The 12,564-nt window shown below is 44.4% G+C and overlaps 1 protein-coding gene across 1 annotated transcript in view; it reads left to right on the plus strand.

Annotated features, from left to right (window-relative positions):
• The first annotated feature begins 1,909 nt into the window (after positions 1-1,909).
• The window catches only part of DERL1 (derlin 1), a 25,067-nt gene continuing 14,412 nt past the window's right edge, over positions 1,910-12,564 (plus strand). Inside the window, exons 1-2 of the mRNA XM_010838923.1 lie at positions 1,910-2,266; positions 11,868-11,979. Coding sequence (XP_010837225.1) covers positions 2,114-2,266; positions 11,868-11,979 — 265 coding nt within the window. The 5' untranslated portion in view covers positions 1,910-2,113. The remainder of the gene's footprint in view (positions 2,267-11,867; positions 11,980-12,564) is intronic.

Genomic DNA, 12,564 nt, shown 5'->3' on the forward strand with positions numbered 1-12,564 from the left:
GTCGCAAAAGAGTTGGACACAACTTAGTAACTAAACAACAACATAGCTCTGAAGACCTTCTCTGAAGAGGCAAGGGAGAAGTCAGGATGTATAGGAGGTTTTGCTGAAACAAAGCAGAAATATAAAAGATTAGTACTAATCACAAAACCCAGACATCTCAAGTTAATCGTTTAGTGCTTTTCGATTTATGGGAAGATGCAAGAATCTGGCTCATTGAAATTATACCTTAGATATGCATCTTAACTATTTAGAGCCAGTATCGTGTTTTTCTCCTGGGCACCCACTATCTGGGTGCGGCAGTGGCTGATGGCTTGATGGCAGGCAATAGTCACTGTTTACTGGAATGGAAGTCAACATTCTTTGTTTACTGACAGGGCAGGGAACATTTTTGTGTGTGTGCAAAGTGGCTATTTTCTCTGCCTGGAAAACTCCTCAGAGTTTTGCTTCGGGGGCTCAGCTCAAGGGTCACCTCCTGTAAGTTCTCTTTGACCATTTTCATCTAGAGTGGCCATCTCTCAGGAACTTCTCCAGTTGTCCAGTGGTTAAGACTCAGTGTTTCATTTCAGGGGGTTCAGGTTCAGTCCTTGGTTGGGAAACTAAGATCGTATATGCTGCAGGGTGCGGCCAATAATTAATAAAACCTTTGAAAAAAAAAAACTGCCTTATGATCCAGCAATCCCACTGCTGGGCATACACACTGAGGAAACCAGAAGGGAAAGAGACACGTGTACCCCAATGTTCATTGCAGCACTGTTTATAATAGCCAGGACATGGAAGCAACCTAGATGTCCATCAGCAGATGAATGGATAAGAAAGCTATGGTACATATACACAATGGAGTATTACTCAGCCATTAAAAAGAAAACATTTGAATCAGTTCTAATGAGGTGGATGAAACTGGAGCCTATTATACAGAGTGAAGTAAACCAGAAGGAAAAACACCAATACAGTATAATAACGCATATATATGGAATTTAGAAAGATGGTAACAATAACCCTGTGTACGAGACAGCAAAAGAGACACTGATGTATAGAACAGTCTTATGGACTCTATGGGAGAGGGAGAGGGTGGGAAGATTTGGGAGAATGGCATTGAAACATATAAAATATCATGTATGAAACGAGATGCCAGTCCAGGTTCGATGCACGATACTGGATGCTTGGGGCTAGTGCACTGGGACGACCCAGAGGGATGGTATGGGGAGGGAGGAGGGAGGAGGGTTCAGGATGGGGAACACATGTATACCTGTGGCGGATTCATTTTGATATTTGGCAAAACTAATACAATTATGTAAAGTTTAAAAATAAAAAAAAATTTAAAAAAAAGAAAAAAAAAAAAAACCCTGAAAAAAAATATTTTTAAAAGTGGTCATCTCTTCCCACACTTCTGCACTCCCACCCTGCCACTGTACCCCCCACTATCCTATTTTATTTTTCTTATCACTCGCTTGTAATTATCTTATTCAATTATTTGCTCATTACCTCCCTATCTTGGTTAGTATGTAAACTCCAGGGGAGAAGGTACAACAGCTCTGATGATTGCATCACCTCCAGGGTCTAGAACCCTATTTGGCACTTAGCAAGCCCTCAACAAACTTCTGTGCGAAACAATGAACAAACGAGGAGCTATATGGTAGTTTAATTTCCTCCTTCTCCTTTAAATACCCTCCAAGTAGACCCACCTGGATTATAAATCCGCAGGACGAGGAAGAGGGCGTTTAGCCTCGCCATTGGCCGGAATATTTGTCGTTGCTGCTGGCAACCACTGTTCCCCACCAGTCGTGTTGTCGCCCCGGCCTGGCCCCGCCCCTCTCCGCCCCGCCTCCGAGACGCCAAGTTTCTACCCAGTGGTGAAAAACTACGCTTGCCCTTTAAGCGGCGGGGCTTCTAGTCAACTTCGTCGGCGGCCGCCGGAAGGGGAAGTTTCGCTGCCGAACTCTCCCTTGCTGGTCCGAATTCGGTGGCGCCACGTCCGCCGGTCCCCGCCTTCTGCACCGGGGGCTGGGGCGGCTTCCGCCTGGACATTTTCCACTCGCAGAGCAGGCCGCGTCGTGAGGGGGCCGGGACGGGGAGTCGGGCGGCTGTGCGCATCCCGGCCACCGAAGAGGCGAAGATGTCGGACATCGGGGACTGGTTTAGGAGCATCCCGACCATCACGCGCTATTGGTTCGCCGCCACTGTCGCGGTCCCCTTAGTCGGTAAACTCGGTCTTATCAGCCCGGCCTATTTCTTCCTCTGGCCCGAAGCCTTCCTCTATCGCTTCCAGGTACTGACCGACGACCGGGCAAGTGGCGCCTACAGACCCCAGGTGGCCCCGCCGCGGCGGAGCGTAGACTGGCCGGTTGCGGACGCGCGGTGCCTGGTGGGACTTGTAGTGCAGAGGCTCCCGCGGTTTAGGGCGGGGTCCTTTGGTCCGGGGGTCGGGTGGACGGACGGGTGGACTGCTGGCCAAGGGGTCCGAGCGTGGGCCTGGATTGCTGGAGACATGGAGGCTCCACGGTTTGGCCCGGTGGGAAGGGACTGATTTCGTCCTTCTGTTAAGATTGTGCTCCCCGCCCTCTGTGCCCCGAGAAGGCGGCAGTGGGAAGGTAAGACTGATAAGTTGTCGATCTGTGGTACGCCAGTGAGTGGCAGGCTGGGGCCACCTGGAGCACCTGCCCTCCGACCTCGCTCTGCCATCCACGTGGGTGGCATGTGGACGTCGCCTTGCTCAACCACCAGCCGAGTTCTTTTTATGTTAATGGAGTTTCTTCCGAGCAGGAGTGATTTGAAAGTCCGAGGTGCAAACAGTGAGTCTGTTTATTTGTGTGTCTCCCAAGTCCTTAGTATCTGGCAGGTCGTAGTTGAATTTATGAAGGACCTAGTAGAGTAAATTGCTCCAGAAATGGAATCTTTTTTTTTTTTTTTAAGCATTCAGGAAACAGTCCAGGGTAATATTTCTGGTAAGCGAATATTAGTTTTCTGGAGGTTTATCTTTATTCACCGGATTCTGTGATTTAAATCTTTAATCAGTGCAGGTCTGATACTAAGATCTGACAGTAATTTCAACACATTGTTTGGACTGTGGGTAACACTCTCTTGTCTTCTCTCTCTTCCCTGGCTATTTATTAGTTTTCTTTGCTGGTTCCTCATCTTCCTGATCCTTAAATACTGTGGTGTACCCCAGGCCCTCTTTCCTGTATTCTCCCTAGCTGCAGGTGATCTCGTTTAGTTCATGGCTTTAAATCATTTCTACAAGCTGAAGTTTCTCAAATACAAATATACATACTTTGAGTCCAGATCTGTCTCACTTCCAGACTTGTACGCCCAACCATATACTTGAAATGACTACTTAGATGACTAACAGACATCACACACTTAATGTGTCCAACACTATACCCTTTCCCCTAGAAGTAAATAGCAACTCCATTTTTATAGGAGCTCAAGCTAATAGTCATGGAGTCATCTTTGACTTCTCTCACATCCCACAGTCTGTTAGCAAATTCTGTTTACTTTTAACAAATATCCAGAATGCAGTCCCTTTTTATTCTCTGTTGCAAGCCATTATCATTACCAGCCTTGTTCCTTTCAGTCTTAACTCTAGACAGTTAGAGTGATCCTTTTAAAACATAAACCCATGTCCTGTTGGTCTTCTGCCCAGATCCTTTTAATGTCTTCTCAACTGATTGAGTAAAGTTCAAGTCCTTTGGCCTGCACGGCCCCCTACTGCCTCTCTGAGCTCATCTCCTACTACTCTTCACCTTGTACATTAGGTTCCACAGTGGGATCTTTCTTTTTCTTCAGCACCAAACTCCATCCCTCCTCAGGACATTTGCAGGTGATTTTTCTCTGCTTGAGTACGATAAACATAGTTTACCTCCTTACCGCCTTCAAGTCTGCCCACGTGCCACCTTATTGACATTTATGATTGCCCTAAAATAGTGCCTCTCCTTCACTCTGTCTCCCTTACCCATAATTTTTCTTGCTGCATATCAGCCCTTGATGTTTGTCAGCCTGCTTCCCTTCAGAGAATAAAACTCCACGAGCACCACTTGTCTTGTGTACCCCTGTCTTTGTTACCTGGATCCGTGTTTGGCACATAGCAAGTGCTTACTTATTGGTTGAATGCATGGAACCAGTGCTGGGCACTAGGGGTACAACAGTGAACAGGAAGAAAGTAAGAGAGAGGCATGCGATGGTGACTTTGATAGAGTATTCTAGAAAGGCCTCAGAGAATATATTTGAACTGAAATCTGAAAGATGAGCCAGTTTTGGGAAGATGTGGCTCTGGGGACAGTCTTGCAAGAAGAAGAAATGATAAGTGAAAGGCTTAGAGGCAGGAATTAGAATCAGGAAGAAGACTGAATGGTTAGGACAAAGTCAGTGGGAGGGATGAGGATTAGTAGGGAGGACAGAGAGATAGCCAGGGGTAAATACAATAAAGCAAAGATGGAAAAGTAGGCTGGGGCTCGATCGTATACGGCTTTGTGGTTGAACTTTAATTTGAAGGCACTAGAAAGGCAGAGCCTTTTGAGCAAAGGACTGAAATATTCTCTTGGCTACTCGTTGTGGGGTGAGGGGAGGCCCTAGTGGCTCAACAGTAAAGAATCTGCCTGCAATGCAGGATTTGATCCCTGCATCAGGAAGATTGCCTGGAGAAGGAAGTGGCATCCCACTCCACTATTCTTGCCAGGAATAATCCCATGGACAAAGGAGCCTGGAAGGCAACAGTCCCTGGGGTCGCAAGAGAGTCGGACACAACTTAGCGACTAAACAACTCTGTGGGATGGACTTGGTGTTGTGAATGGCGGCAAGGGAGGGCTAGGTAACGGGACCAGAGAGATAAGTCAAGTTAGAATGCAGGAAAGATGGTGATTTGGACCAGGGTGTCTCAGAGATAGAAGTGGATAGATTTGGGAGTTGGAGTGGGCAAGATTGCAGCCTAATGGATGCAAAGGGTGAATGGCTGAAGAAGCAGATCTCGAAGAGGTCACTGTTTTCACAGGAGCAACTGAGTGGCTGGTGGAGCTCTTTTCTGAGATTGGGAATGTTTAGAGAGGCCGAGTTTTGGGGGTGGAGGAGGGTATGATAAAGAGTTATATTTTGGCCATAGTAAGTCTAAAGATCCTGTAGGCATCCGGGTGAAGTTCAGTAAGGCAGTTGGGTATTAGAGTATGATCTGAGTGTGCAGCCAGAATTGCATATTCTTTTCTGTTTGTTTTGGTGAAATGTTTGTTGCCTGGGTAAATGCTGTGCACTTTTGCCCAGTGGCATGTTAGGTAATGTGCAGTGGTCATAAATGATCGTAAATAGTAAATGGTCATAAATGAGAAGGGCCTGGTCAAAACTGGCTGTTCAGCTCTCCTTGCAAAACCTTGGTTACATCTGTAGTCAGCTTAGTAAAAGCAAGTCTTTCCTACAGACTGTGCCAAGTCGCTTCAGTTGTGTCCGACTCTTTGCAACCCCATGGACGGTAGCCCACCAGGCTCCTCTTCTGCGTTGGTAGGTGGGTTCTTTACCTGTAGCACCATCTGGGAAGCCCTCTAATAGATTCCAGGTGTATAATGTTAAAAACGGTGAACCGATCAGAAAGGTCATCATTCATGTCACACTTTGCATAGTTCTCCTACCTTCCTTGGGTTATTTCTTGTGGGCTTGTTATCCTGAGAAGAGGGGGAAGCAGTTGGCAGGAGGCAGGACTGTGCACTGACTGCCCAGGTGTGGAGAGACCAGTATCTGTCCTTTCTTTCTGCTGCTCTGACTCCTGCTCTTTCTGAACAAGTTTAGCTTTCAGACCCACCTGGAGGAGCTCATTTCAGCTGAAGCAGTTGAAGGAAAAACCACATCTGAGAGACTGATGGATGGGGGCAAAGAGTGTGTTATGTGCTTTGTGCAAGAGGCTCATTTTTTTTCTTTAAAATCTGCATCTTTGTACAACTTGGGGATGGTCGATTTAAAATTGTGAATTCATGTTGGAAGTGAGAAAGGTTACTTTTCCTCCTTATCCGTGGGTTTCCTGTGAGAAGCTTGTTGATTTGGAACTCTAACATTTGTAATGTTAGTTCCTTAGTTTGGGTAGATGGAAAGGCATAGGTGTGTGTTAAGACTCATTGTACTGTTGTCCACAGTTCTTCATCCTTCACATCTCACACCCATCAATCAGCTAGTCCACAGGGATGAAATGGCTCCATATTGGTCCCTGATTAACTGGAAGAGAGATGGCAATTTGCTGCTGCCCTTGTGGTTTCTGAAATGTCTTTCAGGACTCCCTGCATGGGGATGTTTCATTTCTTTGGGCAAAATAACATCACCTTCTTACATCTGTGTTGGCTTCTTCCTAGTTTACCTCGTTGAGCCCCCACAGTCATCCTGAGGTCAGTGTTACCCCAGTTGATAGACAGCTGCTGTTTCAGTTTCTATTTTGGTGAATTTCAGATAGTTCTCTTAACTCCTTTGCATAATATCTACCAAAATACACACTGAAGTATTTAACAAAACATTTTTGAGCGTGATTTCTTTCTAACCAGGCATAGCAAATTATTGTTCCTTTTCTGTGAGAGTAGAAAGACTGTGGATTTCAAGTAGTTCAGTCATGGTCCCCAGGCCTGGCTCAGCCCCCTTGCTAGTGGCATGCCCCCAGGAAAGCTGTTTGTCCTTTTTGAATATTGGTTTCTTCACTGAAAGTGTGTTAGTCTCTCAGTCGTGTCTGACTCTTTGTGACCCCCATAGATTATATAGCCCACCAGGATCCTGGAATCCTGGTGGCAAGGGAATTGCCAGGATATCCTTGCCAGGATTCCCCAGGCAAGAATTCTGGAGTAGATTGCCATGTCCTTCTCCAGGGGATCTTCCCGACCCAGGAATCGAACCTGGGTCTCCCACATTGCAGGCAGATTCTTTACTGTCTGAGCCACCAGGGAAGCCCTCTCTTCACTGAAAGTGGGGATAATTTATAAGTTAACTCTGTTGTCACTCCATTGATTATGACATGCTCCTTTAATATTTTTTGGAAGAGTAGGAAAGTACAAATTACACTAAATGAATGTATTGATTATAAGGCACATCCTAATTTTGGGGAAAAAAATGATTATCTTCAAGTTGAGGAAAAATGTTATCTACTTCATGCCTCTCTTATATAAAACATGTAAAAATGTTTGTGAAGTGCCCAGTAAATAGTCTGGTGGATAATCGATTAAAAAATAGTGCCTATTTTTATTTATTAGCCAATTCCTGCCTTTGCTGCCTTCTCTCCTTGAGCAGTAATATTCTAATTTTAATTTGTAATTGAAATGTAACTATGTAACTGCTGAATTATTTTCCTGTCCTATTAAAAGCATCGTGACTGGAAATGAGAAGATACGAACTCTCAATTTTTCTTGTTTCCAGGAATAATAAGAACTGGCACCAGCCAAATCGGTGTTCGGGCCTGGTGCCATATTTGCCAGGCTTTTGCTCATGTTATTGCATTTAGCCTGATGACAGCAAGCCTAGCCGCCTGACACCTGAGTGTGTTGGAGAAGCATTATATAGACACATAACTGGGAGGGGAATGAACTTGGTCTGGGGGCTGAGCATAGAAGTAGCTTCAGGGTTTGGATTTAGAACTTTAGTGGCAAGTGTTCTGGTATGTACAGGTTTTAAATCTTTCCTTTGCAGCGCTCTCCACATTACATGGTTCTGCTGTGGTCTGTAGCTAAGGTTACCCATTAGCTCATAGCTTCATTTTTAAACTTTTTGTTGAGTTACAGTATACAGGCAGGATATGTGTGTATATATGGGCTTCCTTGGTGGCTCAGCTAGTAAAAAAATCTGCCTGCAATGCGGGAGACCTGGATTCATTCCCTGGGTTGGGAAGATCCCCTGGAGAAGGCAAAGGCTACCCACTCCAGTATTCTGGCCAAGAGAATCCCATGGACTGTATAGTCCATGGGCTTGCAAAGAGTCGGACGCAACTGAACAACTTTGGCTTTCATGTATATGTGTAAAGTAATTGCCTTGTAGCTAGCAACCAGGTCAAGACACAGAATATTGCCAGCATCCCCCAAGACCTTCCTCCTGCTCCCTTCTGGTCACTCTCATCTCCAGGGGTAACTACTGTCTTGACTTTTGATACTGTAGATGGTTTTTGCCAATTTTCTTAACTTGTCCATAAATGAAATTACACAAGTATTTATTTTTGTGTGTCTAGCCTCTTTTCAGCAGTTTGAGAGTCACCCACATTGTTGTGTGTGGTTACAGATTGCTCATTCTTGTATTGTTCCCTTGTGTGAACACACCACCATTTATTTACCCTTTCTTCTGGTAAGAGGGTTTTAGGGGGAATTCTGGCTTTGGCTAGGATGAATAGTGAACACTTCTTGGTGAACATAAGCATACATCTATATCTAGGAGTAGAATTGATGACTCCTTATAGCTAGTCCACAATTGAAATTGAGTGGGTTTCATTTGTTTTTCTTGCCTGTCTAGTATTCCCTTCCCTATCCCCTTTCCCCCGCCTCCGCCCGCCCAAAAAAAAGGAAAAGCTGGAGTTTGCTAATACCAGCATTTGGCACATGGGGCTCTTCTTTCTTACTTACTTGATGACCCATGTAGAATTTTTTTTTAACTCCAAATCAACCAGTCCTTACTGTTGCAGACAATTTTTTGTTTCTGATAGTATAAAAAAAAAAAAAAAAAAAAAACTACCCTAGACTCTGGATGGCATTTGTAATGTTTTCAGTAGCACGTTGGCACGTTGTTTGGGAGATTTTCATTCAAGGATGGTTGAACTAAACACTCATCAGAAGTCGCTGGACCAGTAGCTGACGCTGATGAACAGTGTCTGGTGTTTCTTTGAAGGCCTCTATGCCAGGGAGCACATGGGCTTCTTGCCCCCATTAAGTGGGGAACTCTGGGCATGATACCATGATACCTCAGCTCTAATGAGGGACCTAGCTTTCCTCTTGAAAAGGTGAGTGGTGATGTTTCCTGCCTTGGGGTTTCTGTGGAGTTAAAGTAAGATGCTTGCCTGTAAATCCCATGCCCTTTTCACTGCCCCTGGCTGTGTCTTAGGGATCAGGGGATCAGTGCAGGCTTTCTAGGGTCGAAAAAGTGCCTTTACCACTCCCAGCCTTGAAAATAAAGCCATTTCCTTATACTAACTGTCTCCATACCCATTAGAGGAGAGGAGAGCATTTAGTTGGCTATGTTGTTCAATGGGGATTTCAAAAATATATTACATTGTGTCCTTCTGAAATGATGAACTATCTCCTGGTGTTTTCATATTATAATTTTAAAGTAATACAAAGATAATTCCAAGTCCCTTAGGTCAGTGAGAGCACGTATAACTCAAGGGTAAGCTTAATGAACTGGGAAAAAAAGTGCAGTATTTTGACAGTTGCTGATTTCCAAAGCACAGGTGCACACAGTGGCTGAAAATAGTGTTGTGTCGTCAGTGTTGATGAAAAATGTAGTCGGAAAAACCTGGAGGTGTCTTTTCCAAAATCAGGCCTCAAGTAACGTAGAAGAATGTGGGGGTAGATTAAAATGGGAATTTGTAAAAACCAGGTCAGCACGTGTCTTCTAAAAGATATTGTAATGATAGTGGTGCACCCACTTTTTTTTTGGTAAAGCACCTTTTTCATCTACTTTCTTAATTGCAAGCTTTGACAAAATCTGTGAGTCAAGGAAGGAGAGAGTCAAAGACAAATGTCACAGGTAGATGAAGATGCAAACTCAAAGGTCTAGACATTTCCAAGGCCCCACGGGTTCCTAGGAGCCAAGGCCACAGCTCTCTTGCTTCTGGTCTTTTACCCCCAGTGTTTTTCTGAAGCAGAGAGTGTGAATTTGTGGGCTTGCTCTCAGTTCATTTGAGGATTCTACAAGCCGTATCGTAGCACTGAACATTTTTACCAATTTTAATTATACCTCGTAATAATGATATCACTTGTGAGAGGCTTTGTAAAAATAGAGGCTTAGTGTCATAAACTCCCAAGTCTGGCTGTCTGGGACAAACTTTTCTTAGCTCTACCAATTATTAGCTATTGCTTAACCTTTTTTCATCCTGTTGCCTCATCTATAAAATCCACCTCTTGAATTAGGGCATGCACGTGAACATAATAGCACATTATTATTTTTTTTTAAGCCATTGACCAAAATGGATAAAACCAAAGAGGATATCATTCCTCCTTTACCATGGAAACTGTGGCTGAAGAATGATAACATGTAAGCCCTGGCTGAAATCTCTTGTCTTTTCAGATCATTTCCAGGGCTCTTTCTGTCTGACTGTTCTGTTTCTGTGATAAAATTGTGAATAAACCCAAATGAATTTTAACCTGTGTTGTTTTACTGGTTTAAGCACAAGGTTGCTGGAAAGTGACTTTTCACGGTATGAAAAGTGCATTTTCCCCCACTAGGAATGAAGCTCAGAGGGTTACAGTCCTGTGCTTGGAGAATGTGACCTGCCAGCCATGCCTGGCCAGGCCCCACAACGAATGCCCTCTGATCCAGCCACACCCAGATTATTAGCCGTACCCATTCATTTATTGTGCTCTCACAGTTCTTTGAGAGTTTGTACTCATTTTTCTGAGACTAGGGTTCCCTTCCTTGTGCCCACTCTTGCTTCTTTGAACAGGCTCCCCATTATTGAGACCTCCTTGATATAGGGACCCCGTCTTTCATACTCATGCAGTAAGACACACAGCCGTCAAGCCAAAAGCCAGTGTTACGTTGGCTTTTCCAAAAGTCTGGGAAGGCTGCCATCTTCAGCCACTACTATTTGATGTTCTGGAGGTGTTAGCCAGTAAATTAGACAAGAATAAGATACACAATGTTATTTACAGGCTTCCCTGATAGCTCAGTTGGTAAAGAATCTGCCTGCAAGGCAAGAGACCCTGGTTTGATTCCTGGGTTGGGAAGATCTGCTGGAGAACGGATAGGCTACCCTACTCCAGTATTCTTGGGCTTTCCTTGTGGCTCGGCTGGTAAAGAATCTGCCTATAGTGTGGGAGACCTGGGTTCAATCTCTGGGTTGAGCAGATCCCCTGGAGAAGGGAAAGGCTATCTGCCCTAGTATTCTGGCCTGGAGAATTCCATGGACTTTATAGTCCATGGGTTCACAAAGAGTTGGATATGACTGAGTGACTTTCACTTTCACTCAGAGTTGAGTACTTGGACTGCATTGAGAGCCTGGGGTCTTAACCAGTGGACCACCAGGGAAGTCCTGATACTGTAATTCAATTTTAAAATTTTTATTTATTTATTTTTGGCCACAGTATTCAGAATCTTGGGCTTCTGGTGGTGCTAGTGGTAAAGAACCCGCCTGCTAATTAATGCAGGAGATGTAAGAGATGCTGGGTTGGGTAGATCCCTTGGAGAAGGGCATGGCACCCCACTCCAGTATTCTTGCCTGGAGAGTCCCATGGACAGAAGAGCCTGGCAGGCTGCAGTCCAGGGGGTCATAAGTGTCAGACACGACTGAAGCTCTTAGTATGCAGTGCACATTTGAAATCTTAGTTCCCCCAACCAGGGATTGGATCCACACCCCCTTCAGTGGAAGCGCAGATTTTTAACCACTGGACCACCAGGGAAGTGCCCTATAATTCATTTATGATAGGCATAGCTGTAAGCCTGATCCTAGTAAGGATTAGCCATGTACTTCTGTTGTATTGTTTTCAATTTGTCTAGAAGTATTTATTGTTTGTTAAATGATGCCATCTTAACTCCATGGACTTGCAGGTTGATGGGATTGTAGCTGATAAAACTTTTCAGTTGTTTTCTTAAATTATATTGGTGATAGCTCTTATCACTGAGGAGAATGTTTTGCAAGGGTTAATTTTGTTTAGTTAAAAGGAAAAAAAAACCCTCAGCTTAGAGAAACTAACAGCTGTGTTTTATTTTGATCTGGACAGATTTGGAGGCCAATCACTGCCACCTTTTACTTCCCTGTGGGTCCAGGCACTGGATTTCTTTATTTGGTCAATTTATACTTCTTATATCAGTACTCTACTCGACTCGAAACAGGTATGTCATCCCTGGTTTTTTTAAGTGTTGTTTTTGTCTGTTTTGCTAATCCGTGTATTTATGTAGTGGAGGCATTTTGAGGGCAGTTAGCATATATAAAGAAATGACTCAGGACTTCCCTGGTGGTCCAGTGGTTAGGAGTGAGCGCTTTCATTGCAGGGGGCCCAGGTTTAATCCCTGGTCAGGGAACTAAGATCCCACAAGCCACGCAGTATGGCCAAAAAAAAAAAAAAAAGAAATGGCCTAATGATGTAAACGTTCCGTAAGTAGTAACTCTGCCAGAACTCTACAAGACACTTAGATTGTTTGATTTTTAATCCCCACAGGAGCATCATGGGGTGTCGGCAGCAGCGTCACCATTTTATAGGTGACAGAGATACAAGGGCAGAAGTTCCCACATTTTGTTCATATCCTGAGTGGCTAGGTGGTTTACCTCTCACTTATTGTGACATCTCCCTCATTTCTGTCACATGGCAATCCCTGTTTTTTAAGGCACAGTTGGGCTGAAGTGTATACATCTCCTAAATTGGTGTTGAAAAACACTACCTTATTGCAAGTAAAAGCCTAGACTTCTCTGTAAGTGAA

Source organism: Bison bison, unplaced genomic scaffold (assembly GCF_000754665.1).
Source record: "Bison bison bison isolate TAMUID 2011002044 unplaced genomic scaffold, Bison_UMD1.0 scf7180017864108, whole genome shotgun sequence".
In the NCBI taxonomy this organism is placed as follows: Eukaryota; Metazoa; Chordata; class Mammalia; order Artiodactyla; family Bovidae; genus Bison; species Bison bison.